Source organism: Colletes gigas, unplaced genomic scaffold (assembly GCF_013123115.1).
Source record: "Colletes gigas isolate AHSC1104 unplaced genomic scaffold, ASM1312311v1 Colletes_gigas_Sc00028, whole genome shotgun sequence".
Lineage (NCBI taxonomy): Eukaryota > Metazoa > Arthropoda > Insecta > Hymenoptera > Colletidae > Colletes > Colletes gigas.
This window is the reverse complement of record NW_025106657.1, coordinates 2,465,030-2,486,259: the sequence shown is the minus strand read 5'-3', so window position 1 is coordinate 2,486,259 and position 21,230 is coordinate 2,465,030. Positions and strand designations below refer to the sequence as shown.

General features: G+C 39.9%; 1 protein-coding gene across 5 annotated transcripts in view; it reads right to left on the bottom strand.

Moving 5' to 3' along the window:
• Nucleotides 1-1,051: 1,051 nt before the first annotated feature.
• The window catches only part of LOC122401808 (calcium-transporting ATPase sarcoplasmic/endoplasmic reticulum type), a 69,609-nt gene continuing 49,430 nt past the window's right edge, over nt 1,052-21,230 (bottom strand). For 4 of the 5 annotated variants that reach the window (XM_043404171.1, XM_043404174.1, XM_043404173.1 and 1 more), the window contains exons 4-13: nt 16,192-16,274; nt 15,007-15,393; nt 14,021-14,508; nt 12,941-13,946; nt 12,633-12,853; nt 12,414-12,549; nt 12,187-12,339; nt 11,907-12,040; nt 11,711-11,828; nt 8,287-11,631 (exon numbers count right to left, since the gene is read on the bottom strand). In XM_043404171.1, coding sequence (XP_043260106.1) covers nt 11,431-11,631; nt 11,711-11,828; nt 11,907-12,040; nt 12,187-12,339; nt 12,414-12,549; nt 12,633-12,853; nt 12,941-13,946; nt 14,021-14,508; nt 15,007-15,393; nt 16,192-16,274 — 2,927 coding nt within the window. In that variant the 3' untranslated portion in view covers nt 8,287-11,430. Of the gene's footprint in view, nt 4,024-8,286; nt 11,632-11,710; nt 11,829-11,906; nt 12,041-12,186; nt 12,340-12,413; nt 12,550-12,632; nt 12,854-12,940; nt 13,947-14,020; nt 14,509-15,006; nt 15,394-16,191; nt 16,275-21,230 lie in introns of those variants that run through there. The other variant, XM_043404175.1, reaches the window with a different exon arrangement.

Here is a 21,230-nt window from a genome sequence, read left to right as displayed (position 1 = left end):
TTCGTTGCAGTTTCTCTATCGAGTATCTTAGTCACATTAAACTTCGATCTAATCTTGATGCAATCGTTTAATCGAGCATTGTTTTCTTATCAAGATAGAAATTATCAGATCGTAAATCTAACTGGATTATTTTCTATAGCAAGACAGCGTCAGTATTATTTATTTAATGAAAATTCAAGTTTAAGTACCTGATAACCAAAAACAGTTCGCTTCGTCTTTTCTGTGTATTCGATAGAATTATAGATTTTCATATTATATCATGTTAAACTCAGACTCCAAATATCTATTTAGAATTTTACACTAGTAAAGTTTAAGATTTAATAATGTTTTAAAAATACGCGTGAGAATAAACTCTTTAATGCCATTAGATCAAACGTTTATGCTGCGCGTTTGGGAAATGCATCTTCCGATATCTGCGTCAACCAAGATGGCCGACAGGTTTCCGCACAGCTGTTCGAAGCGTCGAATTCGCATATACACGACTCTATAAATAAACGCGTGCAGAAGGTAAAGGACCGGTGAACGCAAATTGGTATTCGAACTATTCGGACACGTAATTAAGTTTATTTTGTTTAACCTCGCGACGCGGGAGGATTTAAATAGGTACGCATTCGTATAACCACTTGCCCAATTTGTCATCGCAATCTTTTACTCCATGACTTTTTGATTATCTTCGTGGAATTAAATACGAATAATATGTTGAATAAAATTTTCTAGAGAACTTTCCCTTTTCTTTAAAAAGAAGCATAGAGATTTCTTAAATTTACGTTTTAACGTTAATAATTCTGTGACGTGCAATAAACACCGTATGTAAACGAAAGTCAAATTACAAAACTATGGGATACTTTATAATATTTTTCATACGCTTTACAATTTAGAAGAACTTGGAAAAACAAAGTGATAAAAATATTCTAAACAAAAGTGAAACTCCTGATATTCGTTTGCCTAGAAAAAGTTTCATTTCGAGTTAAACAGGGGAAGTGGTTCGTATAATCTGTGGACAATCCGGGCGTTCCATCGCGTTGGAGAACGGAATCAGTACAGGGGTCGTGGCTCCATCACTTCCAAACCTTTATTCGTACAGAGCTGTTGGCGTACAACATTAAAAATAACGCAAGGTCTGTCGCTGTTTCAGAAGAAAAAATAATGAAATTCGTTCCACGATATTTAAACTCCGATATGGACGATTCGAGCGAGAACGATTGGAGCGTCCGCGCAGCCGTTAATTTCCATACAAGAACGAATAAAAACTACACTCCACGATACAATAACATGCACTGCAAATATTCCAACATTTGGTTTCGTTAAGAGAACTGGGTGGCAGGTAATCGAGTAAAATGGCGTCGCGTCTCGCCGCGGCACGAGTATACAAAAAATTAGGGAAACGCCTCGTGCCGATCGTTGTATTCCCCCGGCGAGATAGATTGTCGTGGATCGTGATTCGATCCTGTTCATGATATATGCACTTAACTTACTGTGCAAGCGAGATAATCGACGGGAATATATCTCCTTGGACGACGCTGGGTTTCGTAAACGCTACGTGTAACCGTAAGACTCTAGTTTCTAGTTACCAAGACGAAATGATCATCAGCGAAAAATGGCAAGAGGTGACGACGATTAAAAGACACAGATAGAAAGAGAGAAAGAGTGCAAAGAGAGAGAGAGAGAGAGAGAAAGAGCGAGAGCGCGAAAATATTTGAGAATAGAAAATCGAAAGTGGTCGATGACTGCTACCGTTTAACACTTTTACTGCCGCGTCAACCATACATGGAACTAGAAAAATTAATAACTCCCCAGGTACTCTGGATGCTCAAAACAAATTTTAGGTTGCGTAGTTTGATCTGAAATAAAAATTATAATTTTGCAAAATATTCTAGAGATTTGATCGGGCGGTGAATGTGTTAGAAACGTTTGCAGAAATTTCTCGGCTCGTATACGGGCGACCGACGCTCGCGAGTCGCCATCTTGTCAGTAATGGCGGCGCGAAGGCGGTGGTACGCGACAGTAGACGATAAAGGGAAGAAGCCGGAAGTCGTCTTCGTCGACGTTCGATCTGGCTGGCACTGGCGTGGTCTCCCATCAGTCTTGACGAGGACACCGAGTAGGAAGAAGAGCGAAAGGCATCGTGAACGTCGTGTCTCTCCCTAAGTAACAATCAGAACCGTCACGAGGCGGCTAATTCCGCCTCTGCGCAGCTACGAGAGATTAATTGGGGGGGCGATCAAAAATTAAAAAGTAAAATCACAACAGTCAAATCCTTCTCGCTCGAGGCCCGGGTCCCGAATGGTCGCGACTCGGCGGTTCGTCTGTGCGCTTCTCTTCGCGAAAAAAATATATGTATGTATGTATGTATATATATATATATTTTTTAATGTCTCTTAATATATATATAATGTAATAATAATTTTTTCTCTTTAAACATCGCGCGCGCGTGTAACGTATTATGTACAATGGTTAAATTCTCGCGAGCTTTATCGACGTTTGTCTCCAGTGGCGTAAGTTTCGCGCGCTTTGGTACGCTTGGAGGCTTCATCGGAAGCCTCCGTTTGAAAGTTACGTCACCGATCGGGAATACAGTTTGTTGTTATTCGTCCTAAAGTGTACCACTCGATCCAGACGGCGAAGGGAGTAAACGCCTCTTCGTTCGTGTTCGCTCGTCCCACGTTGAACACGAGCACCGCGTGGCTCTTTTCGTATCCCCGCTCCTGGTTAGTCCACGACGACGTCCAGCGACTCGAGAAATAACGTTCCCCTGGCCCCCCGGGAGTACCATCCTCGGCGCAACGACGCAGAGAACACCGCTCGACGACGACTAGAAACTGCCTCTGGGTCCTGAGAACAGGACTAGGGGGAGTCTAGATCCGGTTGTCGTCGCTGATGGGTGGTTATCGAAGGTACGACCGTGAATTATCGGCGAATAGAAGACGAGTCGGGACCGGGGAAGAAGAAGAAAGGATCAGAGGCACGCCCGAGAAGACGAGAATAAAGAAACAGACTTCGATGTGCCAGCAAAACGATGGTTGTCTTTCATTAAAATTGTCAAGTTCCCTACTGGATCAACAGACTTCTGCAGACTAGATAGATTTAAGAGGACGGGGAGAGAGAAAAAAAAAGAAACAAAAGGGTAGTCGTTGCGTACCGATCGCGGATGGAGATTTCTCGAAGCCGTGGGAGGTCCGTTTCGTTCGAAACCTGACTTTCACTTTGCTACTAGATATCTACAGAATAAACAGAAACGTTAAACGAGGGCAGCGGATTGGCGGTGCGTGGCGGCGCAAGGAGGACCTACGACGATCTCCCCTTTGCGTCGACTAACTGTTCATTGAGCGTGGCCGTCGGTGTTGCCTAACGCAGGCGCGAGTCAGTCCCCCGCTCGTTCGTCTGTCTTTTTTTTTTTTGTTTTTGTCACGTAGACGCTTGTTCGTTTTAAGTCTTGCGTGTGTTTGGCAGAAGAACGGTTGCCGGGCGTCACAGTGACACGCAAGCCTAGTCCCACTCGTCGACGACCGTTTTGTTTACTGCAACATAACACAACGTCCATTAGCGTGATCGTTCCGGTGGTCGTCTCGATCGAACCTGGGGGCTCGATCGTCTCGAAACAAGTACTCTCGCACCGCCAAGGATGACAAATGCTGTGTCTCCCCTCCCCCTTCACTCTTTCTCGAAAATCTTCCTGAACCACCCTTCCAAGGCGCGCGTCGATCGGTGCACGATGGAAAAAAGACGCGTCCCATATATATATATTTTTCTTTTTTCTCTTTTTACTAATTTGGTTTCGTGTGTCTGTTTAGATGAGTGTACGTGTTAACGTGTTCGCGTATACGTGTGTGTGTGTGTGTGCGTATGTAAGTATGCGTGTCGATAGCGTTTTGTAAACTTTTTCTGTCGTTCGATCCCATCGATCAGCTTGCGGGTTGTTGCGGGTGGGTGTTAAGTGCCTTTGACGATTTCTCGTGTCCGGACAGGTGTCGATTCGTCCTACGCGTCTCGATCTTTATTTCGGCGGCGTCACTGGCGGTGCCACTGCAAGCATATCATGTAATTTCCATTAGTCGCTGGTCGGTTCGATCGATGAGCCCTGGGCATGCAGAACTCTAGACGAAACAATGTCAAACGGTAGTAACATATCGAGTCGCCCACTATATCGTTCGAAAATTATCGAATCAACGACACACTGGATACACATTGATATAATAAATAAACCACCGATCGTCAATCTTAAACGAGTTATTTTTATTTACTCGTCTTTGGAATAAACGTTGTTATAGAGGATGTATGGTTATGCTACAAGTGAATCGAAACTATGGAATAAAATTTTGTTATACGTCGCTTTGTTTGAGGAAAATTTTATTTCGATTGATTCCTATACTGGTGCTTTAACTCAATAAAAAAGCAAACATTGTCTAACTTATTCTTGCTATGTTAATTTCATTGCACCCACCATGTATCTCAACTGTATATAATTTACAATTTTAATTCCTTTTTATAGATTACGTAATTATTCCGAAGGTGACAAAAAACAAGTAACAGTCGAAATATAAATAAAAATAGTTTGCTTAAGACTGATAATTAGGTATTGTTTATCAACTAATGGAAGTAGAAGGCTTGCACGATAAATTTTTTAGACGAAGTACTCATTAACGCATTGCGTGCTATGTGATAACAGTTCACTTCCTGTTTCCGCCTATTAACAGGATGCAATTAAAACGAAAAATTATTCTTAGAGATATTTCACGCGAATTTTTACAACTACAAGTATGATGTATATTATTATAACAGTAGAAACACAAAACGGATATTAATTTTTAATAATTGACTCGCAAATAAGTCAAGTAGAATTTTCATTTTGAATAATTTAATTACAAGGAAGCCAAGTAGAATCTCCATTATTAATAATTGAATCACAAAGAAGCCAAGTTCTTGACGTCAGTCGATGTTAATTATTGACACTAAGCTTTGCCTCCGTTCTACGCGGTTCTATAAAGTTAATTTGATTATTCCATGTAGACTAGAAAGAATATACAAGGTATTCGGCCACCCCTGGGAAAAATTTTAATGGGAGATTCCAGGGGCCAAAATAACTCGACAATCAAGAATACCAATTTTTTGACTGAAGCTTCGTTAAAAAGTTATTAAAAAATTAAATTAAACAATTTCAAATCATTCTGAAAAAATTATTTTCGGTTGCGGGGGTCAATAACAATCATTTTTGGTGAATAAACATAACCCCGGAATCCTATTCACTTTCCGAGAAAAAAATTCATTACTGAAAATATGTCTGTCTGGTTATCCTGAAGAAAAAAAATTATTTTCGGTTGCAAGGGTCCATTACAATCATGTTTGGTCAATAGACATACCCTCGAAATCCTAACCATTTTCGAGAAAAAAATTACTCACCGAAAATATAATTTCTGGCCAGAAATATCTGTCCGAATTTTCATGCGAATATTTAAAACATCATAACTTCTGAACGGATTGTAGGATTTTAATTGGGAATATGTAAAAATTCTAAAAATATTGAAAAAGTTGTTCCTTCACCCCGTACAATGAGAAAAACCCCATAAAAATGGTCCAATTTTCAAACAGCCATACCTCCTACAATAGTGAATATATTTCAGTGAAACTTTTTTCTGAAGTAAAGCTCATGGATACCTACAAAAAAGTATTACGCAACTTTTCTATAAGGCGTCAAACCAAATTACTAAAAATCAAAAACGAATTTTTAAGAAAAATCGACAGGGAAGTTCGGCGAAAACAAAAATTTCAAATCGTTCTAAAAAAATTATTTTTAGCTAGGGGGGTCAATTGCAATTATTTTTGGTCAATAGAGATACCCCCGAAATCATACCCAGTTTCGAAAAAAAAATCCATTACTGAAAATATAATGTCTGATCATAACTGAAAATTGAAAAGTTTCAAATCATTGTGAAAAAATCATTTTCGGTTGCGGGGGTCAATTACAATAATTTTTGGTCAACCGACATACCCCCGAAAGCCTGCGCATTTTCGAGAAAAAAATTCAGTACGAGCGGAACTTTAAACGTTAATAATTTTTTAACGAAGCCTCCATCAACAAATTAGTATCCTTGATTTTCGCCTTATTTTGGCCTCTGGAATCTCCCATTAGAATTTTTCCCAAGGGTGGCCAAACATCCTGTATACATTTTTGTAACCATGGTTTCTTAAATATTGGTGCGTTTCTCTTAAGCAAATTTTAAAAAAATACGAAGTACGCAATGCATTAATTAAAAGTTTATGTATCATGGAAATCTATGCCCTAACATTTAACGTAATATCAATCGAAACAAGAAACTGAACTGAAATAACAATAACTGCGACGTTATACTGGCGCTCGAAAGATTGGAGCACTCTTCTATCTTTTTAAAAATAAACATTTATTATACACCCATGCTAGTCATATCGAAAACTGTGATCTCACATTTATCAATAAAATTAGAAATATATAACATAAATATGAAATTGTGCTTCGAGAGAAATATCTTTGGATCATTTAATCGTACAATTATTTCAAGTCAATATATTTGATAAAAAATGGTCTTTTTCTCATAAAAATGGATAGAAGTTAACGAAAATTACACTAAAAATTACATATTAATAAAGAGTATAAAAATACATTATTTTACTTAAAAAAGCACAAAGATTCATTTATTTTGAAGATCGAAGGGTGCTCTGGATCTTTGAACGTCGGTGTTCGCAGAATTTCAGGACCAGTCTCGAGTATCGTCGTCTCGTGTGTCGTGATGTAAGGTAAAACCGCTGGCTTGTGTAATAATCAGAAATAATAAAACATTACCTGAAACATCCACACGCGTGTAGCGTTTGTCCGATCACGAAATGGCGCAGGTATGCTCCGTGACTGAATAGTTTCACACACCAGCAGGCAGGAGTTAGCAAACAAAGTGTGTCGGGGTAAACTTCCTCGATTAGGAGTGTTGTTCATTCCAGGCCGACACGACAGTTACCGAACATCGGTTTTTGGTATAATTTTTTTTTTTTTTTTTGTCCAGAGAATGCATGCAAAAATTCAAACAACTCCGGGGGACACAGAATGGCCATGATGATGATTGTTAACACGGGATTATCGTGGACATTTTCCAGTCCACCTGATGGACGATATCATCAGGGATCGATTGAATCCCAGTTTCACGATTTATCAATCGCGTATCAATTTTATCAATTGGTTAAAAACGGTTATCCCCCTCCATCGAGTGACCATTTTCGTTGCATGGTTCACACAGAATACTCTGACAGTCGATGATCGATGAGAGGTGAGAACAAATAACATACTCGGAGGTAGTGTGTAAAGTGATAAGAGATAGAGAATGAAAGTTATAAAGGTAGCTGGAGACAAACTGGACCAAACACTTATTACGTTGACATTGTATTAAGTGTTCGACGTTCGTACACGCGGCAGATGCCATTTGTTCAAGCGAGAAATCGCGCTCGACTGTGTTCCTTTCTTTCTTCTATTTTTTTTTTTTTTTGTTTTTTCAATTAATAGGCCGATCATTGGTTTCGAACACGCATTGGTAACATTAATGATCTTTGTTCTCTTTTTATTATTATAACAAGTGTTGCACGAGGTCGGACTGTCGCTAGTCGTTGATAATCGTTGCGATACTTTCACTTGTTATAATGTTCGTTCCGTTCTTGATTCGAATGCATGATAAAGAGATAAATAAAACACGATAAATAAACAAACTTTTGCTAATGGCGAACCAACGCGCCGTGGTCGTAGGACGTAACTCGTGTCTCTGTGTTAATTACAATCATCAATCGTACGCGTGAACTAGAGTTATAAATGTAATCCTGCAAATCGGTTTGCGGGGCTGTTCGACGTTCTCGTTAATATAAGTTTTTTTTTTCTTTTCTCTCTCTCTCGCTCTCGCTCTCTCTTTACATCGAATCGTCCGACACGTCGGACAGTAATAATGTCGGGTCTAATTAATTAGGATCACACCGTGATTCGCCACAAGTGCGTCTGGCGAATATGCATCAAAATCATTCAATGACATCGCACTCTATATAAGTTAATTAATATTATTATCGTTATTAATAATATTATTATTATTATCTTATTATCATTAGAAATAGGTACTTCCTTGCACGAACGATGCGACCGTGGGTTTCATCATCGTAGGTTTACCGTACTAGATTAGATACAGAGCGTTAGGCAAAGGCTTGGATCCACGCGCAGAGAAACGGGCAGCCAGACAATTAAACGCGTTCTCCGGTGACGTTCGATGGCGCGGATCTAGATTTTCTCTTGGGATACATATATCTTCGTCGTGGAGGGGGTCAAAATATACTTTTTCGAACAGTTCCAAAATAATTTTTTCTTCCGTAGGATCGCGAAGACGTACACGCGACGCGCGTCTCTGGCACGTGGATCACGGTTCAATGCTTTTGCGCTCTTTTGCGTAACGCTGCGCAGTGTTGTTAAACTCTTCTCGTCGATGGCACTACTGTCTTCGTTACCGGTCCAGATCAAAAAAACACAATCCACACAATCAATCAAGTACTTACAAATTATGTATACCACGAATGAACGCAAAAGAATTGAAAATTTCGTTAACGTTTATCGAGCGTCGTGAGGTGGTATCAGGACCGTCTTTTGCATCGGCATCATCGTCTCCGCGATCTCTGTGCTTGGCGATATACCAATCCGTACGTTTACTCGTTAGATTCGTCGCGTTATATATTTTAAAAAAAGAAAAAAAGAAAAATGAAAATATTATATATCGCACAGATAGAGTCGTCGAAGAAAATCTGCCGGTACGTGTTCTATTCGTGACAAAGTAAAAATTGCGTTACTTCGAACAAAACACACAACGTTAGTGCTGCCCTCCGGTACTTTCAAGCGGCATCAGGTGGGTGCGTGAGTGGGGAGGGGCAATGGCGGGTGCACTCGCTCCCAAAACACGCACCCGTGCACCCATGCACGGTACACGTCGTCACACAATTTGCTTTTGTCTAATTAAGTTTAGTTATGCCCATACCAATACAGAAAAAAAAAAGAAAAAAAAAACAAAGGAAGGAAAAAAACAAAAGTATCACGCCCTAGCCGATGATAATAATAATTATATTACGCTATCTCGTAGTGCGGATGAGACTCCTCTGCCGCGTGGTCGCCCAAACGCAAATTAAATTATTATGCACTCACGTCGAACAAACCCCCACTCCTCGAACCACATCGTCAGTCTTGTTGCGTTTGCACGGGTCGAGGAGTGGTTCGTCGCTGGTACGCGCTCGTTTACGGCTGCTCGACTGCCCATACACGATTTATAAAATCCCCCGAATGAAATGACTAAAGAGACAGTCGGATGCGTTAAAAAGGCCCACGTACTCGTGACGACACCGGATGTTTTTCGTTTTTCGCATGTGGCGCGTGTAGTTTCCGGAGGCGTCTGAACTCGGTACTCGCTCGACGGCAGAAACGAATACAAAAAACGATTGTCTTATATCGGTAAACCTAATTATCGGATCACACGTGTACCCACTTTCGCGTTTCCCCAACCGTGACGATAACTAAAACAGAGCTTCACCCTTTGCGAACGAAGTCTGGAGGTTAACCAACAAAACTTTGATTTTAAATGCAATAATTTTCATAGTAAAAAGGTTAGGTTTTTATTAAACATGCAGTATGTTTTATTCATTAACGAAACGAAAAATTATATCAACTTCGAATATATTAATGGTTGATAATTAAACAAAAAGTTAAAAATATTGTAAAGAAACGTAAGATGTATTATAGCGTAAACGATCATTTATTTTTCCCCGCTCCACCAACGTTTGTTCCAAGATGTCCGCCCGCAAAGGGTTAGAGAACGACATAACCTATCGGATCGTTTAAAATCGATGAACCCAGCCGTCGTCGTTGATAGGAACCGAAGATGCATTCCTGGATCGAGCGTTCTCGCGTTCAGATCACCGTCCGGGGGTAGGGAGGGGATTAATACGACGAGATACGGACTGCTGGAGACGATCAACTTTCAATGTCCTTTTCTTATCTTACACGCACGAGCCTTTGCAGTCCGTACCCATAAATTAGTGGTATACAAATCTATTGTGTGGTGTCGATCGTTCAACATGTAAATCACACAGATAAGGTACATGTAAAAATCAAGTGGATGCAATGAGAGTGCAAAATGTTAGAACGTTCCTGCCGTGGTCCGTTCGACACATCGAATCGATTGCGCTCGATCGAAGTTGAGTACACTGAGAAAAAATTACACTATCATTGTAGCATGATTTGCAAAACACGGCAGGATTTTCTAGTTGCTAATAGCGATTGTTCTACGAGGTGAATTTAGAGGATGTATTATCAATACGGTTGTGCATGCATTACTTTGATGGGAAGGAAGACGTAATATACAGGTTCAAAATGAGATCCATTAATTCAAACTTCATGCACAATCTTTCTCTTGGCTATTCTGCAACGGATCAGGCAGTTCCAGCTTAGACGTCTTGATTGAAGCAGATACTCTTGATGCTAAGAATCCATGAATAAGAACAGTTTTTAATAAGCAACAACAAAAGCAGTTAGAGTGGAAAAGAATAAATTAAAAGAGCCCAGAATATCTATTATAAACTGAAAATTACAGTGAGCTGCTGTGTTCGTGTGTGTGCGTTAAGGTCAAGTGCCCAGAATTAGAATTATGGCAAAATAATGTATCGTGCTGTAAGACCCCATTCTGCCGATGTTTTAACTAATTTTAGGTGTATCTGTATTCTACGGTATAAAAATATAAAAAAAAAATTCGAGAAGTGCTTTCTTCAACTCTAACAAATTTCAAATTAAAAAAAGAAGAAAAGAAAATATTTAAACAGCCTTCTTTTAAACATCGCTAAGACATCGTCAGACTTAGCGTACATATACCAATCATGCGGGTGTCTGATGAGCTAAAGGATTTAACAATAACTACCCAAAATGATATTTTAGAGTGCATTGTGTTCGTAGGGTATGCAAGTATAGTGTTGCAGGGGACATGTGAAACGTAACAGGTTAGAAAGAACATCGATGGGTATTTTCTTGCAGAGGAAAGTTAATGTTTAAAAGGCACTCGTAGAAAATAATTCAACAATCACAATTTGTTTTGATTACGATGGGTCTCTTTATCACTCGATGCCACTGAAATCCGTATGATTGTAGAGCGACGTCAGGGTACTGGTGTGATGCGGGCATGGTGGGCCTTGGTGGCAAATTTGTATGGTTGTACTAACACCATGCACAACAGTCAAACTGGTTAAAATCTCACTTAAACGCACTTCGTTAATAACTTATCTCGACCTTCCCGGGCAACGGGGAAGAACTTTAGTTAAATGCAATTGCAAGTCCGAGAACTCAGTTGTAAATGTTTTCCATAGGAAAAACATCGTCTGTTAGACTAACATTGTTTCACGGATGTTCTATATGGGGCAAATACATAATAGTCCAAAGAACACAGCCCACATTAGAACGATCCAATGCACTGTGTAAATTGGATTCTCACCATCTGTAATCTTTCTGGCAATGAACTTCAGGGTTTCGTCGAGAAGTACCACTGGAATGGAGAACTTCATAACGGTAAACCACTCCTCAGCCGTTAGGGGGGTAACTTGGAATACGGTCTAAAACACAAAAACATTGGCAAGCGTTACATCGACGGAATATAACAAGATACGGTAGGCAACGATTTGTTTATTATACCGAAAGGACGTCGACGTAAAGGATGACAAAGTGGAGTGTGAAAGAAAGAGCCATAGAGGCAATGAGCCACAAATTAGACCAGGGCGGCATAGTGATGAGAGATTGATTCTCAGATAAACTGAAATGAAACAAAAAATAAAGTATAAATTAATAATAGTTCACGCACTTGCAAAAATGCTCGTTTATACCGTGTTACCTGTTCATAGCGTTTAACATTTCAATGGTTACGAGCACAGACAGAGCCATCGTCATGGGATGAGGATCCGTGAAGATCTTGCAGTTAATGTCCTTGAATTCTTCGCTACCGCCCAAGCACCCCAAGTGATGAGTCTGCGAGTTGCAACGTTTCCGTTGGTTAAAATCTTTATCCCCACTCGTTATAACCAATTTCGATCATGTCGCTTATCGAGTAAAACTCATCCGAAAACAATTGACGATTCGTACAGTTTGGAGTCTCAATTTTAAGCAATAATTACCAGCTGGTAGTAGCTCATCTGTGGGCCATGTGGACTGTACATGAACCACCATGCAGCTGATCCAACGGTTGCAGCACCTACGTATCCGCCAATAGCCAAATAGCGGAAGAACAGCCAGCCGGAGATGAGAGATTCGTCGGCCTTACGGGGAGGCTGTAACACCATCACAATTACACATTAATTTAATTTTGACAATTGAACATGATTCGCGTGTTTGGAAACATTACCTTGCTCATGATGTCCAAGTCAGGTGGATTGAAACCAAGAGCAGTGGCTGGAAGACCGTCAGTGACCAAGTTGACCCACAGAAGCTGAACAGGGATCAAAGCTTCGGGAAGACCGAGGGCGGCAGTCAAGAATATACTATAATTGGTACACACGATTAAACGTGTTACTTCAAGTACTTTTTCTCGTTGCATACTTTGAGTGGACGCTTGTGTACGAACCTCACGACTTCACCAATGTTGGAAGAAATAAGGTAGCGAATGAACTGTTTCATGTTATTGTAAATAGCACGACCTTCCTCAACAGCGGCGACAATGGAAGAGAAGTTGTCGTCTGCCAACACCATCTCAGAGGCGGATTTCGCTACAGCGGTTCCGGATCCCATAGCAATTCCAATTTCAGCTTTTTTCAAGGCTGGGGCGTCGTTTACACCGTCACCAGTCTACCATACAACAACCATAACGATTACCAAGATTCATTTTAGTATACGTATACATTTGTATAAGCATCTACCCATAAAATAACTCACCATAGCGGAGATTTCGTTCATGCCCTGCAAGAACTCAACGATCTTGGATTTGTGAGCAGGTTCAACGCGAGAGAAGAGACGGGCCCTGGCGCAAGCTGCTTTCTGTTCACCCGCAGGAAGATCATCGAATTCACGCCCGGAGTACGACTTTCCAGTTGTGTCCTCATCCTCGCCAAAGACACCGATACGTCGGCAGATAGCTTCAGCAGTGGCTTTGTTGTCTCCGGTGATGACGATGACACGAATACCAGCGGCGCGACACCTGACAATAGAGTCGAACACTTCCTTGCGAGGCGGGTCGAGCATACCAACGACGCCAACGAACGTCAGATCCTTCTCGTAGGTGTAGAACTTCGTGGAATCGCCAAGGTCCATGTCGTCGGGCTTCATCGGGTGATCAGCAGTGGCCAGAGCAAGGCAACGCAGAGTGTCTCTGCCAGTTCCGTACTGGCGGGTCAAGTCCAAGATACGATTCTTCAAGGTAGAAGTAAGAGGAACCTTGGTAGAACCGACACGGGCGTGCGTGCACCTGTCCAAGACACCTTCGGGAGCGCCCTTGACGAACAATTTCGGTCCGGTGCCCAATTTGCTAGGTTTAAGAGGAACGCAATACGACGACATGGATTTACGATCGCGAGAGAACTCCAAAGTGAACTCTTTCTTCCATTTCGTTTCCAGGTCCTGCCTGACGACGATGGCTCCGTTACGCCTGTCCAATCCGCTCTTCGACACACCGAACGGATTGACCTTCTCCGCGAGCACGATGAGGGCGGTTTCCGTCGCCTCGCCGACCTTCTCGAACGCCTGTTTGAACTCGTTGAAGTCGATGGCCGAGTCGTTGCACATGATGCAAATCGTACCGATTTCATGGAGGGTTTCGTAGTCCTGGCCCTTGATCTTTTGTCCTCTTAAGAAAACGTCACCGATAGGCTCGTAGGTCGATCCAGTGATCTCGAACTCGTGGAAGCTGCTGTCGTTACCCTCGATCTTCTCGAAGATGAACATTCTGTAAGAGAATTGGAAAGTGTCGTTAACGAGCTAAGTATCGAGAGGATTAAGCAACGAGGAATGGAGACGTACCGACTGACGGACATCTGGTTGGTGGTCAGAGTACCGGTCTTGTCGGAGCAGATGACAGACGTGCAACCAAGAGTCTCAACAGACGGCAGCGATCTCACGATGGCGTTCTTCTTGGCCATACGACGCGTTCCCAGGGCCAAGCAAGTCGTGATGACGGCTGGCAAACCTTCGGGAATGGCGGCTACGGCAAGAGCGACGGCGATCTTGAAGTAGTAGATGGCCCCCTTGATCCACGATCCACCGTGGGCAGGGTCGTTGAAGTGTCCAATGTTGATGGCCCAGACGGCGACGCAAATAACGGAAATTACTTTCGACAATTGCTCGCCGAACTCGTCCAGTTTCTGCTGCAACGGCGTCTTGATCTCCTCGGTCTCGGACATCTCGGTACGGATCTTACCAATGGCGGTGTTCAAGCCGGTTCCAATCACCACGCCACGAGCTTTGCCCGCAGCGACGTTGGTACCGGAGAACAGGATATTTTTCTTGTCCTAAAGGAGGGAGAAACTTACGTTGGAAAGAAGGTTTTTTCAATTTGGGTGATTGCTTTTTATTATGCAAGGTACATTTGTTGTGGGATCCTGTTGATGAGAGATGGAGAAGGAGAGGAAAAAGGAGTGTTTCGTTTTGGGTCTGTTAGTGAACTCCGGGGTATATACAAATGAAAGGTCGATTGAGCGCTTGCGAGAGGAACGGTCCCTCTGGTGGCGAGTACGGGAAGCGATAGATCCCAAATTGTTTTATGAGCGAGGAATGAAGAGTTGTGTATCTTTTATTGGTTATTAGTAGTAAAATAATTGTATTAATGAAATGGGAGCTTTGTAGAGGATTGTCTAAACACCTAAATGTAATTAAGTGCATTCTATAGTTTTTCAAGAATTAAAATTTCCCATAAATGCATAAACATCAGGCAGTCTAGGTATTAGGCATTCTTATTTAGGTATGAGTTTTGTCGATCTTTTTTAGTTGAAGAATGTCAGTGTACACACCTGATTGACGGCACGTGGGTCGGGGACAGGGTCGGTATGCTTGATAACCGAGACCGATTCACCAGTCAGGATAGATTGATCGATCCTGAGGGTGGTGGAGAAAATCTTGGTAAGACGAATGTCAGCAGGGATCTTGTCACCGACGGACACCTCTACGATGTCCCCGGGCACGATCTCCTTGGCTCGAATTCGCTGGACACCGGCCTTGTCCGTTCGTAAAACCTTGCCCATCTCGGGCTCGTATTCCTTCAACGCTTCGATCGCAGACTCAGCGTTACGTTCTTGCCACACACCGACCACGGCGTTAGCGATGAGAATGAGCAAAATGACGAAGGGCTCGACGAAGGCCGTGAACGCATCTTCGTGCTCTTCAAATAAAGCTAATACCTGCGAAACAACGTGCACTTATTTAACAGAGACTCTAAGATCGTCCAAATTAAACACAGTTGATTCTCTATACTCGTTATTTCGTTTAACGTTTTCAAGAATTCTGATACGATGTATTTAATTTTTCGAATAATTTTAAGCGCTTAAAAACCGACAGGTAAAATTGCGAATGAACATTTATAATTGACACCGTTGTCATGGTCGGAATATTCAGAATATTCTCATTACGAATTTTCTACACGTGCGTAAAAAGGTAATGAGATTTTCATAGCGAGGAGAAATCGATGCGCTATTTTTTCACCTTTGAAACTAGATGTATTTATAATAAGTGAGCCTTGAACCCTCGTAAACATAGTATGACTTTGACCAACTAATAATTACTTAGCTGCTCTCCGGAGGAATAATGTGGCGCTTCGATTTTATTAATTAACGTCTTTCACGTCACATCTAAAAATAACGACAGTCGTCGCGGCGGTATTATTCGAACATTTATTATTCGCAGGAAATGCAAACGTTTCGATGCTATCCAACAGAGAGGCTGCTATCTATTTGTTTAATTTCCACCACTTCGATTTATCTTCGAGCGTCGAGAATGTTCCCCCGATTATCAGATTCTCTTTAAACCTTCTCGTATCCTTTCATCGCGCTAATAAATTTCGAACCACCTTTTCTCACCCATCAATCCACTATTTCGACTCTATTTAACATAAGTCTTACGTTTCTTTCGATCTTAATTCTATCGAGCTTCGCGAAATCCTTAGTGCTATAAAATATGTATTTTTCGAATGGTATACGTACAAAAGAAATAATAGCAGCTAATAGAAGAATCTTAACTAGAAGGTCGTCGAATTGTTCCAACACCAGTTGCCATATGGATTTTCCTGAAACGAAAAGACAAACACAAATTACATCTGTCGCGATGCTTGTTCCGCGGACAAATATTGATCTCGAAGACGATCGACACGAATAACCGGTTTCGAAACTCTGTTTTTTTTTTCAGTACCCACGCAACAGAATTTGCATGAAAATGCTACGTCAATATCGTCGACTTATTTTGAGAACGTTTCAATAAACGATGCAGCGACCAATTATTTGTACAACACCATAGAGAAAGATTATTTCTTATTTATATTTCCGCGAGCATTCCACCCGGGATTCTTTCATCATCGATATTTCGATATTATCGAAACTCGTAACAGAACACTCGTCACGATCTGGTACGATCAATCTTTGATAGATGATCGATAAACAACAAACGACGATGATCGTCGCGAAGATGTCCAAAATAAACGTTACTTAATACCGATATAAGATTCCAATTTTTATTTCGACGGAAGCAACCTTCAAGTTAAAAACTACATTTGATAAATAGCCACGAAAACAAAAGTGACAAAACCGAGTAATGATCTAAAGTACACGTGGCAAACTTTTGTCCTGATTGTGCATAAAAATCAGATTACTTTTACAAAATGAACGACACATAGTCTTAATTGGAATTTGCTTCGATCGCCATTTAGTTGGTACCGTTTCAGAGAATTGAAATTGTTCTTTCTCGCAGACAGGTTTACAAATGTTTTTCCTCGTTCGTTAATTAAGTTTTCATAAACTTTGAATCGAGCTGTGGCGAACGAAGAGTTGAAAGTGTATGTTTGCGAGCAATAAAATGGTGTAATGATTTTCCGAAATACGGTCGGACCAACTTTCGAGTGGTCCACAAAATGGCGGGATTAGAAACAGCAGTTTTTGGATCATAGAATTTCGATTTCATCGACGAGCTAGGCGTGTGTCAACTGTACACGTGCGAAAAAAAAATGGCGGAACCGAGAGTAATCGGGGGCAGGCGATGGTGTCCTTGATGGCAAGTGCCTTTTGCTAGCATGCGATTGACGTCACGTCGTTCCAACGTGCTCTACGGTCGACGATTTCATTAATTGTAATCTACGATGGCGACCAGAGACGAGTGAAAATCCGATTGCTGGCCAATTATAGGGACACGTTTCGCCCTCGACGTTGCTGGGCTCTCGCTTTTGGCCACCCACCGCCCTCCACGGAATTTTACGACTAATTATATCCCATGTTTCGATTTACGATCTCGATCATCGACCATTGTAATTCGAAAGACAAACTCTAGATCAAAATTGTATTGTAATTTTTATTAGTCACTCAGAATTCCATTACTGTATACAAAATTCGTTAGTATTTGTATGCCACGAACAGTCTAATTATTTATTTAAAATATTGTAATTGTTTTGTATTAAATTATTCCTCAACTATTCATCTTTAAATATATCTTTTTTTCGTATAGTACGATAAAGCTTCCTTTTTCTTTTCCTTGGTTATACATACGTCAATGTATTTTGTTCGAGTTCCCACGTGAAGCGATTCAATTAATCCAATTACGAGAAAAATATACAAGAATGACGAAGAATGTAGTAGATCGACGTTTTCGATTAAATGCTTCGATAAAAATTTACCTCACTTACGATGCGATTAGATAAATCAGATGCTATCGGAAGCGTTGTGTAGTGTCAAAATCAACAAAATGATCTGTCTAATGGTGTATCGTAAAATGGAATCTGAAGGATCGAACGATGGTTATTTAGATTAACATTTGCACACGCGGTGAGGTCAGTATAATACATTCGCGATGTCATACATTGATAAGTCCCTTACGGTCGCTTTTGTTCAAGCATCACTTCCAGTATCGTATTTGTCCACGTAATACGGATATTGTTAGTCGATCAATGACGTTCGTGCGTTGTAATGATCCGGTTCTAAGAGCTACAGTGTTTTAAAACAGCCATTTAACAACAATCTATGTTTCCTCTTGAAGGACCACCGAAACTAAATCATTTTCATTAAACGTAACAAAGATACAAGAACTGAACTGTACATATTTTATTTAGAATTGTTGTTTTAAATATTAAATTATAATTTAAATACATTGACAAATTAATAGCATCGTTATTAATATAAATAGCTATTTTATAAATTTACACTCTTCGGTAAAGTCAATATTTCTCAATAGTATATATTATAACCTGTTTTCTATACTTTCTCCTATCATGAATCGTTCATAATATTTCGAGCAAATGGACGATAAAATTTTATATATAGGATGTTCGGCCATCCCTGGGAAAAATTTTAATGGAAGATTCTAGAGGCCAAAATAAGACGAAAATCAAGTTCAAAAGAAAATTCGTTAGAGTTATAGATTAAAAATTTAGAATTTTTTCCTCGAAAATGCGCAGAATTTCGGGGGTATGTCTATTCACCAAAAATGATTGTAATTGCCCCATACAATCAAAAATAATTTTTCCAAAAGGATTTGCAACTTTTTTTTTTTCGCTGAAAAATTTCAGTAAATACTCGAATTTTTTTCTCGAAAGTGCATAGGATTTCGGGGTATGTCTATTAATCAAAAAATGATTGTAATTAACCCCCGCAACTGAAAATAATTTTTCCGGGACGATTTGAATCTTTTTTTTCGTCAAAAAATTAAGACACCTGTCGATTTTTCTTAAAAATTCATTTTTCATTTTTAATAAATTTGTTTGACGAGCTATGGAAATATTGTCTAAATCATTTTTGTAGGTACCCATGAACTCTACTTCAGAAAAAAGTTTCATTGAAATATATTCACTATTGTAGAAGTTATGGTCGTTTGAAAATTGGACCATTTTTATGGAGTTTTTTCCATTTTGCAGGGTTAAGGAGCAATTTTTTCAATATTGTTACAATTTCTACATATTCTTCACTAAAATACGCGTTATTTGCATTTTGAAACATTGAAATCCTTTAATCCGTTCAGAAGTTATGACGTTTTAAAGATACGCACGAAATTTTGAAGTGACATTTTGGCCTGAATTTACATTTTCGGTAAGGAATTTTTTTCTCGAAAATGATTAGAATTTTGTGAGAATGTCTATTAACAAAAAATGATTGTAATCGACCCCCGCAACTAAGAATAATTTTTTCAGAACGATTTAAAATTTTTTTTTCGGCGAAGAATTTGTCCACCTATTGAATTTTTTTCTCGAAAATGGTTAGAATTTCGGGGATATGTCTATTCACAAAAAATGATTGTAATTTACCCCTGCAACCGAAAATAATTTTTCTGGAATGATTTGAAATTTTTCAGTTTTCAGGATGACAGACAGTTATCGAGGGTATGTTTATTCACAAAAAATGATCGTAATGGACATCCCAAATAAAAATAATTTTCTGAGAATGATTTGAAATTTTTTAATTTAATGTTTTAATAACTTTTTAACGAAGCCTCAATAAAAAAATTGATATTCTTGATTTTCGTTTTATTTTTGGCCCCTAGAATCTCCCATTAAGATATTTCCCAAACACCCTGTATACAGTCTGGAAGATATAATACCACGAATATTTCACACGGTATCGCGGAAATTTTATTCACGTGAATAACTTTCGTAATCCAGCGTTTGTAAAAGCAGAGTCGAGCAAATTTTATTCACAAATAACAAATCAAAATTTTAGATTCATTCGTAAACTAACTTCCGTTTACGTTTCGTTATTGTATTTTTTAAACAGACATTCCAACTTCGTCCAATCGTTCGAAGAAATTTTCCGTGTAAAAACCATTCTAATCAAGGATTGTTAGAGACATAAGAACTTGAGGAAACCGAGAATAAAGTAACAAAAAATTATGAGAATCGTTGGTTCTCTGCGGTCGGCTGTTTAAAGCAGTCGTTGTCGCTACTTAACCGAAAAAATCTCGTTAATGCGACCTTGAATGCCTCCCTCCGCGTTAATAAGGTATTTTGTAATACGAAATTAGCGATACGGAGGCGAACGGTTGTATCGAACGAAATAAAAGTCTGCGCTGAATTCGAATATTCAAAATGTTGTGCGCAACCAGGATTTTCCGTCGTCGACGTTAAAATTCGTCAAAGCTTTGCACGGAAAGTTATTAAGTTGATTAGATTATACAACCGATGAATTTAATTCTGTAATAAGCGCGCGATAAAGTTGTAATTGCCCGTTGGACCTTCGCTGCGAACAAAAGGATCCCAAAGCGCCAGTCAGTTCCAACATCTCGATACGCGTTTATAATTGGGATTCGATCGTTACTTGAAATTACAATTTATGCTCGAAAAAAGTGGGCCAATATTCCACGTAAATTACGCATCGAACGTTCGAAAAGCTTGCGACCTTTGCGTTAGCGTTTCGAAGAGAGAGAAACACTGCAACGAAGAGAAAAGTTTAGCCATGAATATGAATACGAATACGGTTTCGTGACCGGATTTGCGTGCCATTCTTTTTAATTGCGCTTGCTACTTCGCTCGCGATCCCGCGATTCGAGTCTCTCTACGAATCAAAATGGAAAACGGAAAATTTAACCTGACCTTTCGACGAAATTAACTCTCAACGTTGCTACCAACAATTTCGACACAGTTATTCACAATGCCTTCTAAAGGATACTACCAAAGCAACCTCTTGACTTCTTTTAATACTCATTGTACACGGTTACATATAAATAAATCGTCACGCCATACCAAAATATACCTAAACGAAATGCCAATTTATTTTCGCAACCTTTTCGTCCGATGTTCCATTCCCGGAACTAAATCAGGTGACTGTACCGAGCAGATCTTCGATTTTGGTCTCAGTTTTTGATTAATGATCAGGCAAAAAATTGCTTCCAGAACTTTTCCCGAAGATTTGAGTTTTTGAATATGCAGATTTCGAAGAAAATTCAACGAAAAGGATAATACTTTTTATTTCATTATTGTTTTACTTCGACGTGACTCGAGTAATTTTTATTGATAAGTCACGAAATATGAAGGGACAGGATTTAAATGTCACTT